Source organism: Zootoca vivipara, chromosome 11, assembly GCF_965207765.1.
Source record: "Zootoca vivipara chromosome 11, rZooViv2.hap1.1, whole genome shotgun sequence".
In the NCBI taxonomy this organism is placed as follows: Eukaryota; Metazoa; Chordata; class Lepidosauria; order Squamata; family Lacertidae; genus Zootoca; species Zootoca vivipara.
Genome location: NC_142594.1, coordinates 18,198,684 through 18,226,160, shown reverse-complemented (window position 1 = coordinate 18,226,160; position 27,477 = coordinate 18,198,684). Strand labels below are relative to the sequence as shown.

The 27,477-nt window shown below is 39.9% G+C and overlaps 1 protein-coding gene across 1 annotated transcript in view; it reads left to right on the top strand.

The window, feature by feature from the left end:
- The window catches only part of LOC118091682 (ubiquitin-conjugating enzyme E2 E2), a 117,560-nt gene extending 92,481 nt beyond the window's left edge, over window positions 1-25,079 (top strand). Inside the window, exons 4-6 of the mRNA XM_035128878.3 lie at window positions 17,941-18,073; window positions 21,109-21,256; window positions 24,313-25,079. Of these exons, the coding sequence (XP_034984769.1) occupies window positions 17,941-18,073; window positions 21,109-21,256; window positions 24,313-24,410 (379 nt within the window). The 3' untranslated portion in view covers window positions 24,411-25,079. The remainder of the gene's footprint in view (window positions 1-17,940; window positions 18,074-21,108; window positions 21,257-24,312) is intronic.
- The last annotated feature ends 2,398 nt before the right edge of the window (window positions 25,080-27,477 follow it).

Below are 27,477 nucleotides of genomic sequence, written 5' to 3'. Positions count from 1 at the left end.
GAATAAGAATTACTGTGACACAGCAACAAAAGATAATTCTGAAAACAGAGTAACAGCCTTCCTACTAAAGCCTCATTGAAATGAATGATGCTTCATGGGCAGCACATGATGGATTGTTCCCTTGCTTTACAAGAGATGATAGTATTAATTCTTTAACATTTTCCCATCCTTCATCCACTTGCATACCTAGCTGTTAGATACATGTAGGAAATATTGAGGAGCGATGCTTGTATAAAAAGCATAAATCCTCACCTGTGTATTCATAAACCTTATGATAGTTAACTAAAATAATTTTTCAAAATATTTATTTCCACTGCTGATACTGTTCATTTATCATTCGTACTTCATACGGTGGTTAAACCCTACCGTGCTTTTCAGTGATGGTGTACGTCAAAACCCCGATACTTGTACTTACACATTTCCAACTACAGTATGAAGGTAGCTATGCCAAGTTAGCCATATTTGATTAATGGATCAGACCCAGCTGTCCACAACATTTTCACAGCCTGGTTTTGGGGTCGGGGTGGGCAGAGAGAAATGCAATTTTGTCACATTTGACGTTTGTGTCCCTATCTTTATATGGGCTTATCTGTATTGTATTCTCATAAGAAACCAGTGAGTTCAGTTAGACTGATGTCTGGCCCAAGGTGAACTCTACTTACGAACCTCTACTTACGAATTTAATGCGTTCTGAATGCACATTTGTAAGTCGAAAAAAATTGTAAGTCGAATCTCATAGGAATGCATTGGGAGAAAAAATTCTTAAGTAGAAGCAACCCAATATAAAAATTCGTATGTAGAAAAAATCCTATCTAAACCGTATCCAAGATGGCGGACGGAGCTCCATTCGTAAGTAGAGTTATTCGTAAGTAGAGGTACCACTGTACTCAGTTGCCAGGTGTCCATGGAAGGAAGGTGGTGCAGCATGCATACCTTAAGAGCAATTTGGAGCCAGGCATTTAGAGGTACAGTATAGGCTTCTTTCGTGGGTGGCAACCAAATAACTTGGATCTGGTGGTTCTGCCTTTCTTTTCTTCTTTGTAGCTGATAAATCAAGCACTTTCCAGTTCTGCCCTCGGCATGAATAATCTCTCTCAACTGCATCTCTTAAGAATGTAGCGCACACGTGAAATGAAAGCTGTGTTTTTATTCTATTATCTAACAAATTGTTATGCTATGAAAAATAGATTACTATTAATAAACAAAATTTTCTTCTAAAAGCAAGAAATATGCACATCGTTGTGAGGAAGCAGCTGCTCTCCCTATTAGAATGGGGACTTGGCAAGTAACATAAATTTTTTAAAAAAGATTACTTCTAAAGACATCAAAAACATTGTAAAGCTCCAGAATCTTGTCTGAAATATGCAAACATAAAAGGCAGAGGGGTTGATTCACTATAATATGAAAGTAGTTTCTCTCTTTTTTGGCGTTTTATTTTATAGAGTGCAGAAGAAGCGATAGTTTGGAAAGTTGGAAATGAGTCAGAGGCTTGTACACTTCATTCCTGCTCTCGTGCAACAACCCTTTCTGCCTCTGTTGAGCTGTAAATGGATGTACCAATGAGCACTTGCTCTTCAAACCAGAATCTTAAATCCACTTCAAACAAGGGTTTCTCATTCAGAAAAGGAAATTCTGGTTTGGAACTGTAGCTTTATGAGCGGGAATTACAGTTCCCCATGATTTTTGGGAAGAAATGTGTTTTAAGTTTATGGTGTGTATGTACCCTCACATCCATCTTTGCATTTATTTGTTGGACAGACATTTTCACAAAAGAGGCTCAGGCTGTGTACACACAATATTTTATTCTAGAATCAATGTTGACTAAATATTTTTTTCTATATAGTCCACACAGAATCTATATCTATATCCATGAGTGCTGAGCTTACTCAGGAGTCTTTGGTGAGGTTGTCTGTGTACTTACTTTGAAAAAGCTTTTGACAGTGTCAAGTAGCTCACCTCTATCTATATGCTTGTTGACACACTCAAAGAACTCTTAATAGGTTCTCGTTTGGCTTCAGAAAGATTACCTATTCTATCTGCTTTGTTTTCCTGGAACATGCTTTTCATCTATATATATATAAATGTAGAAGGTCCATGTTTGTTAAAACACAGTGTTCTCCGAAACCGCTTACCCAATCGTTCTCAAATTTGGCCACAACCTCACATTCCCCTACGGGAGTGTTTCCATCCACTTACATTGGATAGAACTAACCTAGGACAGGTAAAAATCCTGGATTTTTGTTTTTAAAAATTGCACCCTCCAGTGGACATCTAACTCACACATGACAAAAATACTTCTACAATCCCCCCCACTCCCCATCCAAACCCAGCACCCCGACACACAACCCGCCCCATAGACCACGCCCACCCTGAGACCAGGCCGATCCCCATCCCAGACCGTCCAGGGAGCAGGCTGCTCCACAGCCCTCGCCCACCCCGGAGATCGCATCGCCACCAGGGACCAGGCCGCCACCAGGGACCAGGCCTCTCCCCATCCCTCGCCACCCCAGGAAACCACCTCCATCCAGGAAACCAGACCACTCCACAGCCCACACGCCCACCCAAGACCTAGACTTCCCAGGGAGGCAGCCCTGTCCGTAGCCCTCGCCACTGCCACCACCACGCCAAATCCCCCTCAAACCAAGGGACAGACTGGACGAGCCCGACCCACACCGTGAGCCAGGCCAGACCCCGACCCTGACGCCACCACCTCCACAATGGAGACCAGGATACCCGCCTCCTCCCCTACCACAAAACAGACCGGACCACACTGACAACCCCACCACACTGGTCAGAGGTAGACCGGACCCCGCCAGGAATCACAGAGATGAACCAGGAAGATGCAGGGTGGGGGTGGGGGGAGTCACACAGATGAACCTAGGGGTGGGGGGAGGAGGGGGGTACAGGAAGGGGGATCAAAGCACTCACAGGGATATGCCGACCGATTGGGGGGCACTGCAACGCGTGGCAGGGTACAGCTAGTTTAGAATAAGAGGTAAGAAAGACAAAATGTGATAATGCCACTATAGGTATTAATGCAGCTCATATTCATAGGAATTAATATGGCTTAGCATGCAACCTCTCCCATGTGGTCCTAGGTGGTACAGTTACTACAGTACCATAGCTGAATCTCCAGATTGGCTACCCATTATTGCCAACAGTAAGAAAGAGACACAGGTATTTTCTATAACTAAATGTTAAGCAGATCCATCAATATGAAGCCCCGAATGCTTGTCTCCCTAATGAACAGGAGATGCTATCTTAATGGTTTATTAGGCAGGGAGGAAAATATTTTCTAAAGCCTTACATGAGATTTATCAATGTGATGCGGTTTAGCAGTAAGAATAGACACAAAGATTGTGAAAGGCTAAAAGCGATAAGCAAGATTAGAAAAACATTCAGTGCGATTGATTGCCATTTCAATCTCTCTATTAAACAGAAGGATATCATGTTGTGCTGAGATAAAAGTTCCAGTACGACTGAGTGTAGGTAGAATACAAAGCAAGAACAGTGGAGGGTAAAAACACACAAATAAAAACATTAAAAAGCAGATGCAGACTGTGATCCTAAGCAGCCTTACTTGAACATTGCATCAGAAAAACTTCAGTGAAGCTCATAAATGGGATTTTACGTTGTCCCAGGAAAATAGGCAAGTAGCTCTTCTGATAGCTCACAATCTAATCAGTTGTTTTATTATTATAGGATGAGAGAAGCCTTCAATAATGCAAATATAAATATAGTGAGAAGATACACAGGATAGTTTATCAGAACCCGGGTGATATTGTGGAAGCACTTATTTCCCCACTCCCACCCCACATTTCTCACCCAAGTATGCATCCTTACCCACACAGCAGCAAGGTTGTGAAGTTTCAGTTGCGCACAGAAGCATGCAAGTTGTAAAATATATAAAAACAAAGTTCCAATAGACATTACAGTTCCACATACAGCTTGCAAATGCTACTTTCAGGCTCAGCTGGCAGTGCAGCACCATAAAGTTATAAACCATCATAAAAAAGGAAAGGTTTCATGGTGAAGTTACACAGCTTTTGCACAACATTCCTATCACATGTTACAGTATTGCACCACCCACACACCCCAAACCTGGAAGTTTACAATATATTTTTCTGGCTGCATGAAGTCGTGATACCTTTAGCCATTGATAAGGCACCAGATCATTAACATTAGTTTCCTTATTGGGACGGGGGATAGAGAAGCAATTTCTTCTTGGTTCGTACGTGTCCTAGTTCATTGTCTAAGATCAATACCACCTCTGAGCCTCAATATTTGCTGCATCATGAGATACTAAAGCAGAGGATTCAGCCATTCCAAGAAGACACAGTGAAGAAGCTGTCAAGGACTTTTTTTTAATAAATAAGAGCTGTTTGATTGGAATAAATAGATTTCTCTAGTAAAGATTCAGAGTGCAGGGCAGCAATTTTTGGTAAGACATTCAAGCCTGTGTTTAACAGAATTGTAGACCTCTATAATTTAAATCCTCTGGGTCTTTTCTATCTTTAAAGAAAATGAGATTCATCTATCACTCACTTCTTTCCCCTAAAGCTGAGTTCAGCCATTTTTATCCACTAGTGGTACAATATGCCCCGGGGTATAATCTTTTATATTATACATTATTCTACTGGTAATAACAGAAATGTTCACCCTCACACACAAGGAGAGAGCTATATTTGAAAGTATGAAAAGATTTTCTTCCCAGTTTGGGAATGTTTCATTTACTCACAAAATTAAAGTTAAGCTTTAATAGTGCTTCAAATCTTAATTGTGGGCATTAATACGTACCTCACTTGGTAGAGCATGAGATTCTTAATCTCAGGGTTTGTGGGTTCAAACGCCACGTTGGGGAAAAGATTCCTGCATTGCAGGCGGTTGGACTAGATGACCCTCCTGGCCCCTTCCAACTCTACAATTATATGAGTATGATTATATTCTTAAAATTATTTTCAAAAGTGGCATACTTGATGAGTTGTAGGATCCTTTACACATCTTGTTATGCTTCTCAAAATAGGTTATATTTTCTTAATTTATTAATTTAGATTATATGCTGCATTCTACACAGACCCCACAGCACTTTACACCTTAAAAATATGCATAGTATTTTACACTGAAATCTGGTACTCAAAAGTAATTTCCATTGAGTTCATTGGGGTATACTACCAGGGAACTGGATAGCAAAATACAGTCTAAACCACTGAAAAAAGTGGCAGCTTAGATTTCAAGGAATTGCTTATTTGGTAAAGGTAAAGGTACCCCTGACTGTTAGGTCCAGTCGCGGACGACTCTGGGGTTGCAGTGCTCATCTCGCTCTATAGGCCAAGGGAGCCGGAGTTTGTCCACAAACAGTTTTTCCGGGTCATGTGGCCAGCATGACTAAGCCGCTTCTGACGAACCAGAGCAGCGCACAGAAACGCCGTTTACCTTCCCAGCGGCTTCCCACCACGTGCTTTCAAACTGATAGGTGCGCAGGAGCTGGGACTGAACATCCCGTCACAGGGATTCAAACCGCCGACCTTCCAATCGGCAAGCCCTAGGCTCAGAGGTTTAGACCACAGCACCACCCGCGTCCCCCCATCATCAGCCTCTGGCTCATTTCCAACTTTCCAAACTAATGTTTTAGAAAGAACTGCTGAACTTTAAAAACAAAACTCATGGTCAAACAATTAAACAGAATCCTATCAAGTTGATATAATAATAAACTACTTTCTTGGCAGAAATACTGTACTGTCTTGGAATAATGAAATCCATGAAATAATATTTACAAAACTTAAATGCTAAAAAAGCTTAACTTTGATCATGCTTGATCATGTACCAAAGCAGAATACGATATGTAGCCAAAACATGAAGCGTTGTACAGGTTCAAAACTTTTGTTTGGAGATGATCTCTAATTTTATTAAGTTTCAGATGTCTCTCAAGAGGGAAGGGGAAGAGAAACCTTGTGTGTTTGGTATTGACCTACTTTCCTAATGCAATAGCAATAGTGATATATTGTCACTGTTTTATTTATAAAAAAACTGCTTCTTTTTCACTTGCTTTAGGTATGGCACAGAAATACTGGATCAAGTCTCATGTTTCCATCCTGGCCACAAAGTCAGGGTTGCAGATTTTTCCATACATTTATTCTCTGAGCAGTAGGTTTGTAACTCCATACAGAACAGACATTAAGTATAAGAGCATAAGAAGAAACTGCTGGGTCCCCTATGTGAGCCAGGCAGGGCTGGATGATGGACTCCATGGGATGGTGAATGCATCTCTCTGTGAGGGAGTCTTCCCAGACCTGCTTAAAGAAGCTTCTTAAAAACTGCTTCTTAAAAAAACCATCTTTGGACCCAACCATCATGGCCAACTATCGCCCAGTCTCAAATCTTCCATTCTTGGGAAGGTGATTGAGCAGGTGGTCGCTGAACATCTCCAGACACACCTGGAGGATGCGGGCAATTTGTATTCCTTCCAGTCAGGATTAAGGCCTCATCATGGCACTGAAACTGCCTTGGTTGTGCTGGTTGATTATCTCCGACAGGCTAGCAACAGAGATGAAAGCTGTTTCCTGGTCCTGCTGAATCTCTCAGTGCCCTTTGATGCCATCAACCATGACATCCTACTGGACCATCTAGAGGAGTTGGGAGCTGGGGGCACTGTTATAAAATGGTTCTCCATCCTCCTGGGCTGTGTCCAGAAAGTGGTGTTGGGGGATGAGTGTTCAGACCTCTGGGCTCTCACTTGTGGGGTGCCTCAAGGCTCCGTCCTCTCCCCCATGCTTTTTAACATCTATATGAAGCCACTGGGAGAGATCATCAGGGGGTTTGGGCTAGGTGTCCACCAGTATGCAGATGATACCCAGTTCTCCTTTAAATCTGAACCAGTGATAGCAGTGAATGTCCTGTGTGAGTTTCTGGAGGCGGTTGGAGGATGGACAGATTGCGGTTGAATCCCAACAAAAGTACTTTGCTTGGGAGGCAGGGGGCGGGCTGGTGTGGAGGACTTCCTGATCCTGAATGGAGTAACTGTGTCCCTGAAAGACCAGGTGCAGAGTCTAGGAGTTATTTTGGACTCACAGCTATCCATAGAGGCGCAGGTCAATTCTGTGTCCAGGGCAGCTGTCTACCAGCTCCATTTGGTATACCAACTGAGACCCTACCTGCCCTAACATCATCATCATCATCACCCATGCAAGTTGATGGCCATCAGTGCCTCTTGTGGAAGCAAATTCCATACTTTATGTGCTATGCAAAGAATTACTTTCTATTTTCTGTTCCATATCCGTTTCTGTAAACTAAAAATCCTAAATTCTGCAACATTTCTTCATAGGGGAGTTGCTCCATACCCTTGATCCTTTTGGTAATCTATTTCTGAACCTTTTCCAGCTCTACAATATCCTTTTTTCACAAGAGGTGACCAGGCCTGTACAGTGTTCAAAATGCAGTTGCATAATTTGTATGAGGGCATTATGATATCGGCAGTTTTGTTTTCAGTTTCTTTTCTAATGATTAAAGCATGCAATTCTGCTTTCTCACAGCTGCTGCACTGGGTCGGCATCCTCAATGAATTCTCCACTACAACCCCAAGGTCTCATTACTGGCTAGTCACTGCCAGTTCAAATCCCATGAGCATATATATGAAATTGCAATTCATTTACCCTGGCATACACCACTTTATACTTCTTTATGTTGAGTTGCATTTTCCTGCCAAAAGGATGGATCCTTTTGAAGCTCTTCACAATGTATGTGTTTTAACTACTGTGAACAATTTAGTATCATCAAGCAAATCTGGCTAACTCACTGCTCACCCATAATCCTAAATCACTTATTAAGAAGTTTAAAAGCACGGATTTAGGAGGGGTCCCTTTTATATCCCAACATTGGAGGAGCTATCCATTTATTGTTACTCTCTGTTTCCTTTTTATTGATCCTTTTGCACAGGTATATGGCCAGCATGGCCAATGGCCATGGATAATGGGAGTTTTAGTCCAATAATAGATTCACCTGGAGAACCACAGGGTTCACTAATCATGTTTTAGCAGAAATCCAGTCTCCCTGCTGTCATCCTGGTTCTGGTTCTTGTAATCTCTGATGAATAACGAACAAACATAGCTACAATAACAGTTATTTCATATGGAGTCCAAAATGGACTGGAGAACATTATTAAAAAACAAGTGAAGAAAGATTGGTGGCCAACCATGTACATGGAGTTGATCAGAAATCAGCATATTTTGCCTTGACATATGCTTTCCTTGTTTATTTGGATATCAACAGTGAAAATATTATATTTAAATTTACCTGATAGTTGGATTAATTCCATGATAATCCCTATGGAAGAAACTGCCAACTGACTGATTTGAAAAGGTGGTATTTTTTTCTACAAATTACAGCTCTGGTTAAAATAAACATCTGTAGTATTGTCATTGTAATTTCTAGGGGAAATACATATCAGTTAAGGGAAATTGTAAAATGCAGTTCTGTGGAGACTTTTGCAATCAGTTACATAGCTTGCTAATCTTAATGATTACATTTTCACACATACAGTATTTATTGAGCAATGTCTAGGATAAGTAACTTTCCAGCAGGGGTTTCCTTAAAGAAGCTACTAGCTTAAAATGCATTGGTTTGCGAATCATACTAAGTCAAGCCATAGCTTTGAAAAAAATGTTCTTGGTTTACAGCTCATGGAGAGAATTGGAGAGAGCTAAATCTCAAGTCTGGGGTTAGATGATAAAGCCAGCCAACTCATGGTTTAACTCAGCACAGCGCAGGAGCAAAACAACTAGAGAGGAGTAAAGTGGCTGTAATTTCCTCCCTGGGAGCTCACATGGTCGCATTAATACATGCTTTGGTTTCACATTATGTAGAAACCACGCCATTGAGGAAACTGAAAATATTTAACCTAGGTAGCTACATTTAAGATAAAATTGAATATATTTTCAATGGTTTACAAAGATATATTATATTAACTCTGGTGCGTACCCATCCCACCTGCAGTCTGGACTTGTATACACCACAGAAGGTATTTATATTGGCCATGGACCCAATCTTTTCTTGGTGCAGAATGTTTGTTTCCTTGCTCAGGATGTGTTAGTGGGTTGTTGTTGTTGTTATTGGTATGTTCACCTCCTGTTTTGGCCTCTTAGTCTTTTTGAGGGAATGAGGGCCACTCTTCAGTTAAATATGCATTTTATCAGTCAATGAGATTGCCAAAAAAACTGATAATTTGCCTCATAGTGTATGGATATTTAGGAGTGTAGGGGAGAAACAGAATGTAGCATTGACTACAGTTCTGAAACTGTAGGTGACTTTCCATTTGCAAGTAATGAGCATTGTGCTTTTTCCAATATTTACCGATACTGCAAAGAGCAAAGGTGTGGCTTTTTCAGCAAAAGCTTCTCTGCTAAGTAGAGTTGACTTGAATGCTTGAGTGCAATTGGCATTGGGTGTTTTGTCCCCCCCCCCTTTTTTTTTGTTACCGTGTCCCAGAAGAACTCTCATAACCCCTGATCTTGGTACCATTATAGTGTTGGAATTAGTAATTAGTAGGGGGGGGGTGAAAGGATGGTTGGAGGCAGACAGATGAGAGGGAAACTGCAAGCTTCTGCTTTCTCAAAACTAGCCTGTCAGCTTCTTTGGCAGCATTCTGAATCCTGTATTTGTTTATGTGTATTTTGCTATTAAAATATCCACATGGTATTTTTGAGCAGGGTTACCCTGCAAGACGGCAGTATACTGCAACCTTTATTAATGTGTGGAACTGGCACACCACAGTTTGTTGCTATTTCAGCATCCCCTGTGAATACGATATAATATATAATAGATTATATCATCTATTTTATGAGACATGTAGCTGTAGATAGCAATTTCTGACAAGTCATTGCTGATACAAAATCTTGCCTGTTCATGCTATATATACACTCTCCATTCTGTGTTACAGCTTGTAAGGAGCAATCTAAATATTAGAAGGATACATCTAAACTCTTTAATCAGTGCTTACATGAACCGACTTATCTTTATGGTTCAGCCATTTCCAGCTGGATCTACAGCAGGGAGCTTTGTCTTGCTACTGAAATTGATTAATTTAACTGAGGTTGACAGCAACAGCACACATAAGAGCTGGGACAGTTCAGTCTTAGAAGGATTAGCTTGCCCTTTCTCAAAATTGGTGTCCATCTGAATCAGTCTATTGAAAGATAATATCATTTCAAATGCTGAGATGATTCTTTGCTTTCACTGAGGTCTGTGGTTTATTCGCCAGCACAATCAGCATTGAATGGCTGTATAAATCACATGAAATATAAAATGCTGGAGCTTCAGCATATTCGGCAGATGTCCACACAGAGAAGAGAGCAATTAAATTCTCCTGCGTTAAAGCAGATAGAATTATTCTCCTGCAGAGGACTTGCACATATGGGAATTTTCTCTGGAGAAGCCCGGTGTCTTGTCACTCCCTTGGGGATTGTGAGTGTATAAATGGCTTAATAATTGAGAAAAAGCATTAAAGAAGAAAATGAAGCATTATTAATTGCAAAAGAAAAATTGTGGTGCTAATCATTGCTATCTGCTTTTTGAATGGAGCTTATTTATTTTGAATTCTTCTATAGTACAGTAACTTAAAAATAGGCAGAAAGCTTCAGTGCAATCTTAAACATGTTTACCCATTGAATTCTGTGGTGCAGATAAATACTCATAGGACTGGACTGTTTGAAATGTGCAAATGTACTAGTATTGATTTGTATTTCTAAATTATTAAATGCATTTAATGAATTCAGTAATTAATTATTGAAACACTGAAAATCTTTTACACGAGAACAGAGGAAAATGTCTTAAACAGAGGTAGGTCCCTGTAGCTCAGTATTGTTTACAGTGACTGGCAGCAGGTCTCTTTTCAGACGTGTGTCCCAGAGTCAATCATTCAGGAAAACCCTGCTTCTTGTGAGCAAATGGGAGTCTCCAAATGCAAAGGAGCTCCTTAGCTGATGTTGAAATTATGGGGACGTTGATAACAGCATAGCTTTTCCCTAAGATACCCTGGGCCCACCTCAGTTAGGGTTTTACCTTTCAAAGATGGGACATTGAATTGGATGGTGAGCTACTGGTGGAGTTGTTTCCACAATAATGTTCTTCTTCCTTCTTTGGCAATCACTCGTAGCTGAGTAAGATTGTCTTCCATAAACACGGTTTTAACAATGAGTCCGTAAGTGACTGTGCAGGCCAATTCTGGACTCACACGTCCTTCCACAGTGGAGACATTGGTTCCTGGGTGGGAGTTGATCATGGTGTGGATTTGCCAAGCGTGCCTTCCTCTTAGTACGTTTCTCCCTTGCGTTCTGAGTTCGAGTGTCTTCAAAGTCCATGACACCTTTGGTAAAGGCTGTTCTCCAATTGGAGTGCTCGCAGGCCAGTATTTCCCAGTTGTCAGTGTTTATACTACTTTTTTTTTAAGATTTGCCTTGAGAGAGTCTTTAAACCTCATTTGTTGACCACCAGCATTACGCTTTCCATTTTTAAGTTCGGAATAGAGTAGTTGCTTTGGAAGACGGTGGGAGCCCAATATTTTCAGTACCAGGACTGAGTCTTCAAATACGGGAAGAAAAGAAAGTATCTTGGATCATCTTCAGAGTTTTTCTCTCACCACTCAACCACTAAAACCTCCTCCATACACTTAGAATTTGAGAGGGGGTTGCTCTCCAGTGCATGGTTGCCAGTATAAAGTGGGAATCCATAATCTTTTCACTACAAACACACACACTTCCAGGTTTCCTCTTCTCAATCCTGGCCTCTTTACCAGTTTACCAGGCATCAGCACTTTTTTAAAAATCTCCATCTTAATATACTTTCCCAAAGCATTGAGGAATGAAATACAGTGTGGAATTAAGCATTTCCTTCATCCAAAGTTCTCTTACCAACCATCTCTCCAGTCCTAAGATCTTTGGCTGCAGCTGCAACTGGTTTTCCACAATATCTGTGTAAGGCGCTGAGGGTTTGGAATATGGGACTGTGCTACCAGAGCAGCTGTCGTGCAGGTGGAATAATTGGGCTGAAATCTTCTGCAATTTAGCAACACTCATGCTCTGAAGCCCCTCTGGAATAGGTGACCCAAGGAACCAATAACTGTTGTCCCATGCTTGGTTTTTCAGGCTGAGCAGTCTGGTCCAACCTGGCCTGCTTTACTGGCTGTACCTGAATTTGACCCAGCTGTCCCTGACTATGCCCCTCCCTTACTCCAACCTCAACCTTACCTGTTTGGAAATATGCCCTGCCTCTGGGCCCTTGAATGCTGATTTGCAAGGACAGGCTGGAGCAAGCAGACCAAAGCCAGAGTAGCCCAAGGTAGGAGCAACAGATCTTGTGCTATTTGGACCATGCCTTTGTTTCAGCATCTGCCAATTAATAGCAGCTCCCTGCTGGGCCTGACAATAAGTGGGCTGTGAGAAGCAGACAGAACTGGCAAAGAGTAAAAGCATTTAATTGCATTTAACATTGAGGCTTTGAGGAGGAAAGTTGAGAAGCAAGAAAAACAGCAAGTATATTTAAAGGCATGTTTTATGCCAGTTACTTCGCTTCTTTCAGTGATAACATGGATTGAAAAAAGACAGAAATAGAACATGACTATGGAACCTATGGATAAATCCCATCAAGCCCAAGCCAAAGTCGGCAGTGCTCAAGGACTCTGGGAGTTGTAGTCTGGCAACATCTAAAGGGCCATGGGGTCCCAATCCCTGAAACAGAATGTTATATTTGGTATCTTTGGATCAATGTTCGAAATTCACCAGATGCATTTTTGCTATTGGCGTGGGTCCAGGTGTGACTATGTGGAGATTTCTGGGCACTAGGTTGGCGACCACAGTTTAAAAGCCTCTGCCTTAGTCCATAGTTAATACCATTTCCATTTCCATTTCCACTGTGTGTGTTTCTCCTTCTTGCATACTGGGATAAATGAATTGTCACAAGAGCAAGCTGCAGTCAGGCAATGTAGTTGACATCATAGAATTGTAGCGTTGAAAGGGACACCCAGATCATCTAACCCCCTGGTGAACAGACATTCTGCTATGGCTGTGGCATATCCATTTTTTTAGGTTGATAAAGAGTACCGTTAGCCACCTTTTTGGTTCAGTAACAATTAAACCTTCCCAGACAAGTTGTGATTGGTATTTCCATGGATGGCAGAAGTCCCTTTCATTATTAATTCTCTAGTTTATTTCTTACAGCAGTCTCAGCTGTGCTTTATTACTCAAAGGTTAATGCAAACTGAGAACTGGGTAAATTAAATTCCATTTGGCAGGTAGTTTCCTGATATAGACATTGTCAGATGCGAATGAATGGCAATGCTGTGTCTGTTTCAATTGTCTAAAAAGACCAGTTTTCCCTTTAAAAAAAATGTTTTCTAATCCTTCCTTAAAAGATTTCATAATACAATAAGATCAGCATCCCACTTTATAAGGAAAGTATGCCATTTAGAAATCTGTGAAACGTTATCAGCTATTACAGAAAATTAATGCAGATACCATGACTAATGAACTGATACACTGCTTTAAACAGTAGTCATCATTCAGTTATATGCAAGAAATCATGCACTTGGATATTTTATTGAAGGGAGCCTAAGGAATAACAGTTAAGAGGGTTTTATTAACTTTCAGCACACAAAATGAATAGTTGAGCATTGAACACGACATGATGCCATGTGATAATTGCATGCCTTGGTTATATTGCAAGGCATGGAACATAGCCAAAAGCCTTCATCTGTTCTGGATATAGTTATTTTTTACACTCTGCTTATTGAGTACATTATTGCAATAGTATTATTACAGTTGTAGCTGGTACTATTTCATAAGAAATGCCCTGAAAATATAATGCCATATTGTGGCTAAATCGAATCTTACTTCTTTCTGCTGAATAATAGTGAGCAGCAGTTCGCAACAGAACCACCATTAGTCTTGACTGACAATAATATCTGATATTATTCATTTATCTTGGTGGACAACAAAGCTAGAGGCATATTGTAAATCTTTCAAATAGAAGAAGGTTTCACTTAGGAACAAAGTGAAATAATGATTTAGACATAAATATTTTATTCATCAATCTTGAATTATAGTAATTAAAAGAGGGGGGACAATTCTCCGTTAATGTTAGTGTAAGTATACATTGCAGCAGAAGATCCTGCTACTAATTATATACTAAATAGAAATATAGTATCAAGGTAGATTACACTTACTGATTACTGATTCATGTTTGGTTTTTTAAAGCATATTCCCCTCCACTTCCAGAAAAAGAATACAATTTTACAATGTTCATTAGCAAGAACCTTGTACCTTAGATATCAGCAGAGAGTAAAGAGTGGTGGTAGCTGTATAAGCGGGGACCACAAAAATCAATGGCAAAATTAGTGATAATTTTAGTAATTAGGACTACAGATTGTTTAGAAGAGGAATTAAAATCAGCACATTCTGTTAAGAGGTTATTAGGGCTTGTTTTTTGTTTATTTAAAATAATAACCGTCAATTTTGTTCTGTTTTTAAAAAATTGCAGTATTTTTGGCCGCTCTGTAACCAGGTTCTCTGGGAGACTTTCAGCAGAGTTAGGTAAAGGTAAAGGGACCCCTGACCATTAGGTCCAGTCGTGACCGACTCTGGGGTTGCGCGCTCATTTCGCATTATTGGCCGAGGGAGCCGGCGTATAGCTTCCAGGTCATGTGGCCAGCATGACAAAGCCGCTTCTGGCAAACCAGAGCAGCACATGGAAACGCCGTTTACCTTCCCGCTGTAGCGGTTCCTATTTATCTACTTGCATTTTGACGTGCTTTCGAACTGCTAGGTTGGCAGGACTGCTAGGTTGGCAGCAGAGTTACTGCATTAATTTAAGACTGAAGCAAGGGGGGGGCACTAGATAATGAGGCTGCCTTTTGTCTGTCCTTCATCAGGAGCTCAGTTATGGGGCCAAATTGTAGCTCAACAGTGACAGTACTGTCCCAAGATTGTGCAAAAAGTTATGTGATTTAAACCTTGGATTTCCTGACCACATAAGCAGCGGTTCTGATTACAGTAGTCAGAACTGGAAAATAACCTTTTGAATATGTAAGCCGCCATATGTTTCGCCAACTGGGAAACAATATCAAGTTGCCCAGAAAATGTTTATTCATCCGCCAAAACTTTTGTTGGTATGTTCAGTTGTGGGAGGTTTTTTTTGGGGGGGGGGAGGATAAATACCCTAAAGTCCTTTGCAACCCCTTTCGAAGCAGCAGCTACTACTTCCATATTGAGAGCTTCTACTTCCTTGCTAAGAGCACTTCCGCAGCCCTTAAGAAAGTCTGCGTCCATCAGGTTCTGCAGGCTGACGCCTGCCAAAGAGATAAAATCTCTTGCAATCATTCTTGAGAGCAGCCAAAGCTACACGAAGCACTTACTGAGAGCATTGAGAGATCGTATTTCTTCGGCAGGCATCAGGGACGGTTATGGGGTGGCGCAGAGCAAGCCAGCGATTTTTAAAAAGCGGGTGGCAACTTCAAAAAAGAGAGAACTACCAGTAAGCATCCCCTGGCCTATGCTGAAGGCAGCATAAATTATTGGAGGGAGAGTGGGGGAGTTGGGTGCACAAATTCTTCATAGTTCATTAATAAGTAGTAAATGGAAAGAATCATCTGGATTGCAATGGAGGAAGTGTGTGGAGAAGGTCTTCCTTAATGAATTAGTGAACTGATAACCTAATGAATTTAAGGATACACTAGTAATAATAATGAATGATAACTTTGACTTCAGATGTGCATACCTTTGCACTTTGGCCACCCCTGCTTCATCATGTGACCTTCATAGGGTTGGCTGCGGGTCAGTGTGGCCCTTAGGCTGAAAAGAGTTAGCATCCCTGGTTTGAACCATTGCTCTTCCACTGGATACTTGGGTCTTGCCCAGATTTGACATGTGTTGCACTAATGACACCCTCCCTGTTTTCGTCCTCTGAGGTTGTGTGGGATTTCATTAAATTTATGTCCCTCCCTCCCAAAGGGGAGAGAGAAAATATTTTTCTATAGGTATTTCCACCATGCATGAAAAGCACACTTTACAAAATTTCTCTTCAGTTTGAAATATTAAAAATATAGGACACCCGCTTCCTTTGTATCTGGGTGTTTTTTTAAAAAAAAAATGAATACATTGCAGTTTGGCATTGAATGCAGGTTCTTGGTCTGAAAAGCTTGAAAGTAGACCAGGGTTTCCCATACTTGGGTCTCCAGCTGTTTTTGGACTACAATTCCCATCATCCCTAACAACTGTTCCTGCTAGTTAGGGATGATGGGAGTTGTAGTCCAAAAACAACTGCAGACCCAAGTTTCCGTGAATCCTAAAGTAGACAGATGTTAGTTTTTCACAAGAACACTGTCCTTGCAAATGTCAACATATATTTTATAGGAATAACTATAGTTAAATATAGTTACAGCATTATTGTCTATTGTGAATAGTGTCATAAGTGAAAGCATCCATCAGAAACACAGTGTAATTTAACTTGTGATACTACAGGTTCCCATTAGTCTACAACTCTCATCAGCCACACCCAGCATGGGTATTCATTCGTTTAAATGAGTAGAAAGGTACCCTGAGGGTCATATAGTCCAACCCCATGCAATGCCGGAATCTCAACATGGGGTTTCCCATCCAATTTGAAACCATATTGGACCCTACCCTGCTTAGCATTGCAAATGTACCAGCAGTTTTCTTGCTGCACCTCCTGTATTTTGAATGTTTTTCATTATTACAGACTCTCATTACATTTTTTTTATAAAATAAAAATAAAGATGGTGTTTTTTTAAAAAAAGTGTTATGATTCAGTGTATTCATGGGGCTCTGGTTTTCATAGTTTGGCTGTATGTAATGAGTATAATGTGCATAGTTGTGGGGGGGGTAGCAACAAGTTATGCTGTTTCTTAAATTTTTGCCCTCAAAGTGTAAACTTGGGGAAGGGAGAGACTTGATACTTAGACTGAAATTACCACATAATTGTGTGTGAGAGAGAGAATTTGCTGTTTTCTAAACTTACTTCTGTGTTTCCTTTACCTTTTATTACAAGAACGTGAGTTTTAGATGTAAGTTGTATTAATCAGAAAAGAGTTTGTAAGGTGTGTATGGATTTGGTTTATCCACCTGTATCTGAAGAAGTGTGCATGCACACGAAAGCTCATACCTATGACAAACTTAGTTGGTCTCTAAGGTGCTACTGGAAAGGATTTTTAATTTATTTTTTGTTTACACCTGTGTTTATTATAGACAACATCTTTCATAATTTAACTGGTCTGAGCATTCTTTCTTGAGCTTAGTTTCCACTTCTCAGTGCATTATGTAATCATTGTGGGATACCGTAGCCGCCTGTTGCTAGAATGATCTAGATATCTATTTTAAAATGTTGCTTGTCATGATGCCTGCCACCTGTGCTTAAGTGCTGTGTACATTAGGAACATCTTAGCTGATAATATGTGTGTTAGAGAGACAGAGAAAAATCATTTTTCTTTGTGTTTGTTTTTACATTCAATACATAGTATCATAATTAAGGAATAAAGAAGTCATCTGTTACTGGAATGGCTTAGGTGTCCAGAAACAATGTTGTTTGTCGTGGTGCCAAAGCTTTATAGTAGCATATCCTTCAAAATAATGTTATTACAATGCCACCTAGTGATAAGGTGAATGACAAGGTATATTAATAGAGAATGTATTAACTGGTCTTTTTTTTTAATAAAAAAAGGAAACAGAAATTGATAACGTGAATGACAATGTAAAGAAATACAGAATGTCTAACACCTGTTTCTGGGGCTGGGAAAACGTACTTTAGGGTACAGAAAATGATGTCATATACACAGTAAATTATAAACAGGTCCAAAAATGTGAAAACAATAGTTATGAAAAGTATATGTGCTGCACAAGTGTTATTTTTCAGTTATTAAATATGCTGTGCTTTATTTTACAGTGCTGGACCTAAGGGAGACAACATTTATGAATGGAGATCAACTATACTTGGGCCTCCAGGTTCTGTGTATGAGGGAGGAGTTTTTTTCCTCGATATTACCTTCTCACCAGACTATCCTTTTAAACCACCTAAGGTAAGGAATGAGTAAAATTAATAATTTATACTGAAAAATAAGTAGTTTCAGAACCAATTTTGATACACGTGTAGAATTTTATTATGTACAAAAGGAAATGTACAAAATACTTACAAAGGTGCATGGCTGCTTTGAAAATTATATGAAGAAATAATGACCATTATGATCCAATGTCTGTCAGGTGATGTCAGAGACCCAGAATCCAATCTTATTAGACAGAATTGACAAATAATTCAAGAACAAACCTTGCTTATTGCTCATGGTTTGCCTTTCTTTCCTTCATTATAACTATTTTTAAACATTAAGGCTGCAGTCCTATGCATCCCTGGGAGCAAGACCCAATGAACACAGTGGAATTACATACTAATAGACATATATAAGATTTCACTGTACTGTGTACATATTTTAAGGGAGTTCTCCAAGAAATAAAGTCAAAAACCGTAGGTTTGTGCAAGTGATCAAAGATGGGGGAATGTTTTAAAATTGGATTAGATTCTGGCATTTTTCCAAAATTGGGGTGGAGGGGAATAAAACAATGGCTTTCAAAAGTATTTGCAATGTTAGGGTTGTTATGCATTAGACTTTGCTTCTTTGTTGTTTTAAAAGCCTGCTATGTCAAATCCCATTTGAAGACATCATGGTGTTTCATGCAACTAGAGTTCACAAAGTCTGAGTTGACATTGTCATCTCTTGATTCTATAGAGAAACTGTCTGGAGCTGAGGATTTGTGAAAAAGTGTATGTCCTACACCACATGACATGCAAGAACCTAAAGGTCACTCAGCATCTAGGATATACAAAACTATGCCTTTGAGGATAGTTAAAAGTATCCCTCCCTCCCCCCCCCATTTTAATTTAATCTACATTCAATTTTGCACTATTCATATTGAATTGTATTATTTATATTAAACTATGTAACTATTTACTCAGACAGAATATAAGCAATTTCCAGCATATGTTAAGACATAATAAACATCAAATACTAAAAAATAATTTCGAAAAATGGGCATTATAGAGCACTACAATTAACAGGTAATTAGGGCATCCCCTAAAACAACATCAACTATAAAAATACAATGAACATTTCACATATTAGGACAACATAATTAACAACTCATCAAAATATCTTCTGAAACATCAAAAATGAAACATCACAAATGAAAGTCATCTGTGAAAAAATAAAATAAAGATGCCACATTTTGAAACAATGTAATTAGCAACCAATTGAATGAAAAATGAAACCACTCTTTCCAACCCACCATATGTGCAATCCATCATAAAGTTAAGCAAGCCAATCCAATTCAATTCCCAGCCCCCTATACAACCATAAACCCAACTTAATGTAACTACATCTAAAAGTGCATTCCACTCAGTTCCTCTCAAGCATACTCTTACATAAGATACTCAAACATCAGTCTTCTAACACAACCTCTGATCCGCTCTGCAGCTACCCCCATAATTCAGTCTCATCTCCTCAACCAACAACCCACTCACTTGCCTACGCCACGAGACCCAGACAAATATATACTGACATACAAAGCAGGCAGCAATAGACAAATACAAAACATATTATATGGGATTATAATATTTATATTATATTTCCTTCTTGGTTATTATTATAATGTTTACATTCAGCCAGCTCCCACGTTTTGTTGGTTTTGTTGGTGTCAGCCGCCCTGAGCCCGGTTTTGACAGGGGAGGGCGGGGTATAAATAAAATATTATTATTATTATTATTATTATTATTATTATTATATGAAACATCATGGTGGTGTACAATAATATATGCAACTGGCACAATGGCTGTTAACCAGAAGGCTGGTGGTTTGAGCCGACCCAGGGATAGCTGTGGGCAGGATTCCTGCATTACAGGGGGTTTGGCTAGATGACCCTCGGGGTCCCTACAATTCTATAATTCTATGGAAGCACCATAAAAACAATATGGTTCCCTCGCTGCAAGAAGCCAAATTACAGGAAACCAGGCAGAGGGCCTTCTCGGTAGTGGCACCCGCCCTGTCAGATGTCAAAGAGAAAAACAACTACCAGACTTTTAGAAGACGTCTGAAGACAGCCCTGATTAGGGAAGCTTTAAATGTTTACGGACTATTGTATTTTAATATTTTGTTGGATGCCGCCCAGAGTGGCTGGGGAAACCCAGCCAGATGGGCAGGATATAAAAAATAAATTATTATTACGCTTCTTATTATTATTATTATTATTAAATACAAAATAATCATTAAGATGACTGGCTAAACAATAAAGTATAAATAGCTGCATAGGCCCGTTAGCAACAAAAGGTCTTCAGGAGACACTTGAAAGTCAGCATATATCTCTGCTGAAAGAGTATTCCAATGTTTGGGTCCAGTGATACAAAATGGCCCAACTACATGTTCAAGTCAATCAGGTCTCGGTGATACCATGTGGGACCAGTCACAGTGCAGAGAGTCCTGCTCTCTTCCATTCCACCCACCTGTTTCTATGCTTTTTCCTGTCAACAGTCAGTCAGCAATCCATGCTAAGCACACTCAGGACACATTGGGCTGCTTTGACTCCTCCCCCAACACAGACAGACACACACGTTTTCTTCTAAAAATTGCTTCTACATCTACAAACATTTGGGTCCCCCTAAGCCTGCTGATACCTCCCTCTTGTATGAGAATGGTGCTGTTTTGACTATGTAAGGGCCAGAACTTGGACAAATTAGATAGCTTTTTGTTTATATGATGGAATGGAATGGAAATCTTTATTAGCGTGGATAATTGTTGGTTTGTTTAGTCCCTGCCTTCCACCCATAGCTGCCAAGTTTTCCCTTTTCTCGCGAGGAAGCCTATTCAGCATAAGGGAAAATCCCTTTAAAAAAGGGATAACTTGGCAGCTATGCTTCCACCCTAAGATCCCAGGCTGGGTTACAACATTAAAACACAAAATGAAAAACCGTTTGAAGCAAGTTGTATTTATTACGAATAGCAGTATATATTTGATTTATTATAAATAGCAGCATATATTTAATATCTACTCAATTGTTGTTTTTCCCCAGGTCACATTTCGGACAAGAATTTATCATTGTAATATTAACAGTCAAGGAGTGATTTGCTTGGATATTTTAAAAGACAACTGGAGTCCAGCATTAACCATATCTAAAGTCCTTCTTTCCATCTGCTCACTTCTTACAGACTGCAACCCTGGTAAGAGTTCTGCGCTGGATGGTGATATAACAGATTTACATCTTCAGTTATCCATGAAGAGTTACTACAGTGATTTAGATTAGTAAATGGTTAACCAAAAATACTTGTGTTGCAGGTAATGAATGCAATTTAGACTGAGTGCATTCACAGAGTTGAGCCTTTTGCCTAGCCCTGCTATTGTGTTTTTAACAAAAATCTGGAATGAAGAAATTGAGCATGCTGGGAAAAACCTTTCCTGCTTAATTGTTACATTTCAGGCTCCTGTTAAAGTGCAGGGGGGCGGGGAGTGACATCCCTATTCATTCAGTGTCAGCTGTCAAAAATATTAATAGATGGAGGAGTTTGTCTGTTTTGCTATCAATACGGAAATCTATTTAAGTCAGTAACATATTTTTATTTGCAATAATGTGTACTTGATACATTTCGATGGTAAAGATAGCAGCTATTGATTTTTCTATCTGGTGTTGGGGGGAAATCACCCACAAATCAATTGAATTGCTTTTTGCACTGAAAAGATTTTCTGCTGATTCAGCCACCCTGGAGTTTAATTCTTTCTCTTAATTTAATACCATGGCTCAAACATGGTTTCACTAGGGAACAAGCTCAGGAGTCACACATTCTCCTTAATTTCTTCCTCCCTTTCTGCATTCTACTTAAATAGTTAATTTCTGATTTGCAGCAAAACAGAGTTTAATGATGCATTGATGATCTGCAGCACACCAGAATCAACCTTGGTGTACAATCCTGGTTTAGCAGGGTGAGCACAAACCATAGTTTATCGTTTGGGACACAAGGTCAAGTTGTGGTTTGCTGCAAATGAGGAAGTTACTAACTAAACAGAGCTCATGCAGGGAGGAGTCAACATCCAAGCCAGGGGTTCTACCATGTAATGTGAACTAACCCAGTTTCTCAATCCTTAATTTACGTTTAAACTGCTCATAGGAATGATGGAATTAATACTCTACGGCTGGTGTGAGCTTGGTTTGTCTGACTACTTAATGCCAAGTTCATACGAAATGCTTTCTTCAAATTTTTCCTTTCTTGCCTGGATCATTTCTTTGTTTATAACAATTGTGCATTCATGGGATGGTGTTTCTTTTTTAAAACCAAAACAGATTTATACAGGGGCTTTTAAGGGAGAACTCACGTTGGCATGATGGAATTTTTTTTTCATTAAAAAATCTTTTTCTTGCAGTGCTGTTTTCTGGCTTTAGGCCCATTTCTTTTAGACCCAGTATAGGTTTGGTGCAATTTTAACAAATTGTCAGATTAGTCATGCTTTGTAATCTGATTTTGAACATGGAGAAGCAAATTGACTACCTTTTTTCTTTCAGTGGGGGAATTGCTTTGAGAATACCCCAGGCACATCTCAGAAAACACAGACACACACACAGTGTTCTCTGTTCTCTGTCAGCTGGAAGCAATTTTCAGTGCCCTCCGTCTTCCCTTCATCTTAGCCTGCCCCAGCCCACTTTAAAGGCAGAAACCTGGCGGGGGCCCTGCAATGATAAGCAACCTTGTGCTCTTTGTTCACTACTCATCTAATGGGCAGAAGTAGATCAGGTCAAATGGAAAGGCAACAGCGAGTGCTTCCACAAAAATATAAATACAAAACATGCAGGTTTTCCCTCGCAAAGGGGGGGGGACATGTATCAGTTATCCATTAGGCTTGGAATTATGCAAATCTTCATTAGAACAACAAATAGTAATAAGAATGGCAGCTAATTAACCTCCAGCCATACGCAGTGATTAAACTGAGTTTGACGCGCAGCTGCAGCTTCATTGGCAAGCACCGCTGTTCTTCTCAAGCAAGCCGTGCTGAGGAAATGAAAAAGAGGTATTTGCTCCTGAAACTTCTGACGTTCTTGCGGCAATCTGCAAAAGATGTAGAGGAGAAGATCTTCCCTCTCTGGCTTTACATTGCCAACCTTTTATTTCTGATCACTCAAGGGAGGCACATGCTTGTCCCTTTTAAACAAGTGTTGTGAGATTTGACTTGTAAACTGTGTCAGCACCATCAGGGAGCAAATTGTAGTTAACTGCTTTCTGATTCTAGCAAGCAACTTGGTGGATTTATTGCTGTGTGTTTGTTTGTTTGTTTGTTTATTCATTGATTTTATTAGCTTTATATACAGCCCTTCATCATAAGATATCAGGGCAGTTCACAGAATGAAATACAGGATAAAAACAAGGAAATAAGTAAAACAAAACAGCAAAACAATAACACACCCCACCCTTTCTACCTTGGCGGAAGAAATAAATGAAGTGGTTGTGATAGAGTAATAAGAAATTATAAAATGATAGCATCTGCATTATTATTAATTATTGTTATAAATAATGTTGTTTTTGTTGTTCTTAATTTGAAAAAAGTGACGCCATGAGAATGAGATCCCTTGTATCCTGTCCCATTTACAGTTTGGCATGGGAGTGAAAGGTGCATGCATGAAGTTTGCTGGTGTTTCAGCCTTCAAATTTTGCATTGTTGAAAATGGCAAAAAGGGTAAGGGAGCCTTGGGGTGGGGTGGGGGAACACTGGATTTGCATTAGGACAGGTAGAGTGGAAGTTTTGCTCCTAAACCCACCAAACGGCACACTGGCCATTTGGTGGTAAAGAGGCGAGGCACTGAGGTCTCCATGAAACCACGAGTCACTCCTGCATCCAAATGAAGGCTGTCTCATTTACCTGCCCATCAGAAATGCAAGTAGGGTTGGGTCATATCAGATATACCGGTTTATTATTTATTGGAGGTAGTGTACCATAAGTGTGCATAGCACTTTGCAAAGTAACGTAGAAGGTGATAGTTCCAGCTCCAGAGAGCTTTGTTGCAAACTACATGTACCATGGAGTATCGTGATTAGAACACCCTCCAGAAGCAGGGGGGTCAGTTTGGTTTCTGTCTGTGGCACAGATGATAGGGCACAGTCCTTCTCAGTCAGTGTTATTCCTTTATTCTAACATTCAGATCTGGGATCTTGAGTGCTGTTGCTTTTGCATTGTGGCCAGAGTGAACAATTCATGGCATGGCAATTGGTTGACTGGTTTTCTCCCTTTACAGCTGACCCCCTGGTTGGAAGTATTGCTACTCAGTATATGACAAACAGAGCAGAGCATGACAGAATGGCCAGACAGTGGACCAAGAGATACGCTACATAGGAATCTGCTGTGGAACATGCTGGACCTGTGCAAGCACATTCACCAAGTGCATCAATAGCCCTCCCCTTCTTATTTTTATTACGTTTGGAAGCATTTTGTGACAAAGTTGATTGCCCTTTTCCCTTCCCCCCCCCTTTATTTTTATTCTTATATTTTATTTTCTGTTCAACTTGAAAACTGTATCTTTAAAATATAGATTGGGAATTTGGGGTTACAGTGCAAGGAATGTTGGAGCTGTAATAGTATAGAGCTTTGTCACAAAGCTTTGTATTAATGTATTTTTTTCTTTGTTGTGTCTTTGGAGGAAAAAAACAAGCAAACAAACTCAGAACTATATATTGTTTCTACTTAAATGTAGTGTTTAGGGTTATTTTTTTGTACGGAAGTCTTTAATGGTGGGTGCATGTTACTGGGAACCGGTTTTGTATTAAAAAAAAAAGCATAAAACTTAAGAATCACTGTGCATTACTAAGACTGTGTTTTAACACCAGCCTGCTCTTTTCCCAAACACTAGGCTGCTGGGTTGAACCAGATGATACGTATTTTGATTTACTTAAAAGAAAAGTGCTTGTAAATTTCTTAGGGACCTGCCACTTTTGACTGTGGATCAGTTGATGTACACTTGTATTATTAAAGCACTCAATAAAAAAAAAACACTGTGGCTGATAACATGCACTTCTTGTAATGCTCCTTGTGCAGTGGACCCAGGTCAGCTCTGCATGTTTCTGAACTTGCATAAAACTAAAGAATCTGCAGTTGCTTTTAGTTCCGAGTTGTTCTTTTTTCCCTAAGGGCCAGCTCCAGTACGCTATTTGTGGATCAATTGCCACGGGAAAAGGGTGGTCCAACAATACTGTTAACACATTCAATTTTAATGTCCTTTGTTAAAGATCATCATCTCCAGGATGACATTGGCAGGGTTAAAATCCGGGATGTCTCCACTGCCCTACAATACCCTGTACACAAGAAGCAATTCCAATAGCTATGTAAAAGGCAATCGCTCTTGACATACTCCCTGATTTTATCTGGGATGGCGTCTACTTGATTAGCACTTGCAAACATCTCTTGATCTGCAATGGGATGCATAAATTAGGTTGTAATAAAATTTGTTCATACTGTTCCACGTTTCAAAACAAAGCAAATCTTTTGTCATACAGTATGTGCCACGGCATTATCAAGGCTTACAACACATGGTATTATATTGTAGGTAGCAATATCTTAACACTATATAGGTTACATCATTCACCTTATATCAAACAAAATATGCTCACATCGAAGAGCATACCTTAATTTGTTGTGTTATTTCATGCTTATCAGTTATATAGAATCAGCAGCTCTCCTAAAACACAGCTCTTTAGCTTGGCACTGTTTCACCTTGTCTCTAGGCTCATCTAAGGCAGTGTTTCCCAACCAGTGTGCCTCCAGATGTTTTGGGACTACAACTCCCATCATTCCTGACCACTGGTCTTGCTAGCTAGGGATGATGGGAGTTGTAGTCCCAAAACATCTGGAGGCACACTGGTTGGGAAACACTGATCTAAGGTATATATACAGGTCACTTGCAAATGATACATGTTTAACATGCGCTTTCAACTTTACGCAGTTCACGGCAAGCCAGTTTAAAAGGTCGTTTTGCACAAGGTTTTCCCAGTGTAGAAATAACTTTTGGGGGAAGACTCGTTCAGTGCAGGGCTCCAGAAGGTAAGATTGCTCATAGCGGGCTGGTTCTAAGGTGGTGGTTTGAGTACAGAGGCACCTCGGAAGCCGAACACCTGTAAACTCAGAACGTTTCGGCTCCCGAACAATCAAAAACCAGAAGTGATTGTTCCGGTTTTTGAATGATTTTCGGAAGCCGAACACCCAGCGTGGCTTCCAGTTGACTGCGGGATCAATCGTGCAGCCAATCGGAAGCCACACCTTGGAAGTCAAACAGACTTCCGGAACGGATTCCATTTGACATCCAAGGTATGGCTGTATAGGCATTTTTGCATATTTCCCACAACCATAAGCCCATTGTAGGAAGCAAGTGACCTGCGATGCATATCTGACTTGCATCCTCAGCACTGAAATCATATTGCAATCCTTGTAGTTCCCCGAACGCACAGTGTTACCATGCTTAAATTGTTTACTAGTTCAAAAATGGCAAATTTCTCAACTTCAACATATTTTCCAGCGGAAATGTTTGTGAGGATAGGCGCCCTGTGATCACAACTTTTAGTAGATGATGCCATGAAGAACAGTAACAAACAAAAAAAAGTCTGAAGAAGCAAATATAAAAAGGGGAGGTCACAAATGTGCAACAGGGAAGACTTGAAGGAAGATGAAAAAGGAGCGCTGCCAAGCATCTGCAGGAACTGGGGAGGGACAGCTCAGCCCTTTAGTGGAAACTGGTTCCACTTCTAATGCCAGAGCACTAGAAGGAACGGAACCAAACAAAATATATGTTCAACCCACACATGCAGCTTTGTACGTTTGGTCTTATCCATCCTTGGATGCAGGAGGTTTTTACTGCTGTGCTCTGCACACTAAACCTGTGCTGAGTGTGCATTGTCTACATCGTCTCGCCCATTGCCCCATGGATTGTGTTTTAAACTTTAAAAGCAACACCCTTACTAAATCCTGGTTGTGCTGTTCAAAAAACAAGTCGTCTGCATTAAATACTTTTCAGCAAGGGTACTTGTGGCAAGGCTATTTCTACGCAGAATTGACCTTCAGGCTAATTTTAGACATGTCAGTATGGAAGAAAATACTTGGCTAAGTGGGTGTTGTGATTTGCAAAGTATAAGCTCCGGTATTGATATTTAAATTGTCTTTGTTTTACAGATGCAAGCTTGTTGCCTCTTATAATTTCACAATGTTATAATGTTACTTAATGTACAATAAATATACAATACAAAAGTGAAATGAAGTACCAAAAAATACAGTACAAATTCAAAAACCATTTCTGCAAACTATAAAACAATAATTCCTATAAACTGTAAAACAATAAAAACCATTCCCATAGATATACAGTAAATCTTGATACATACTCTACGTTAAGGCTGCAGTCCTGTACCTACCTCTGTGA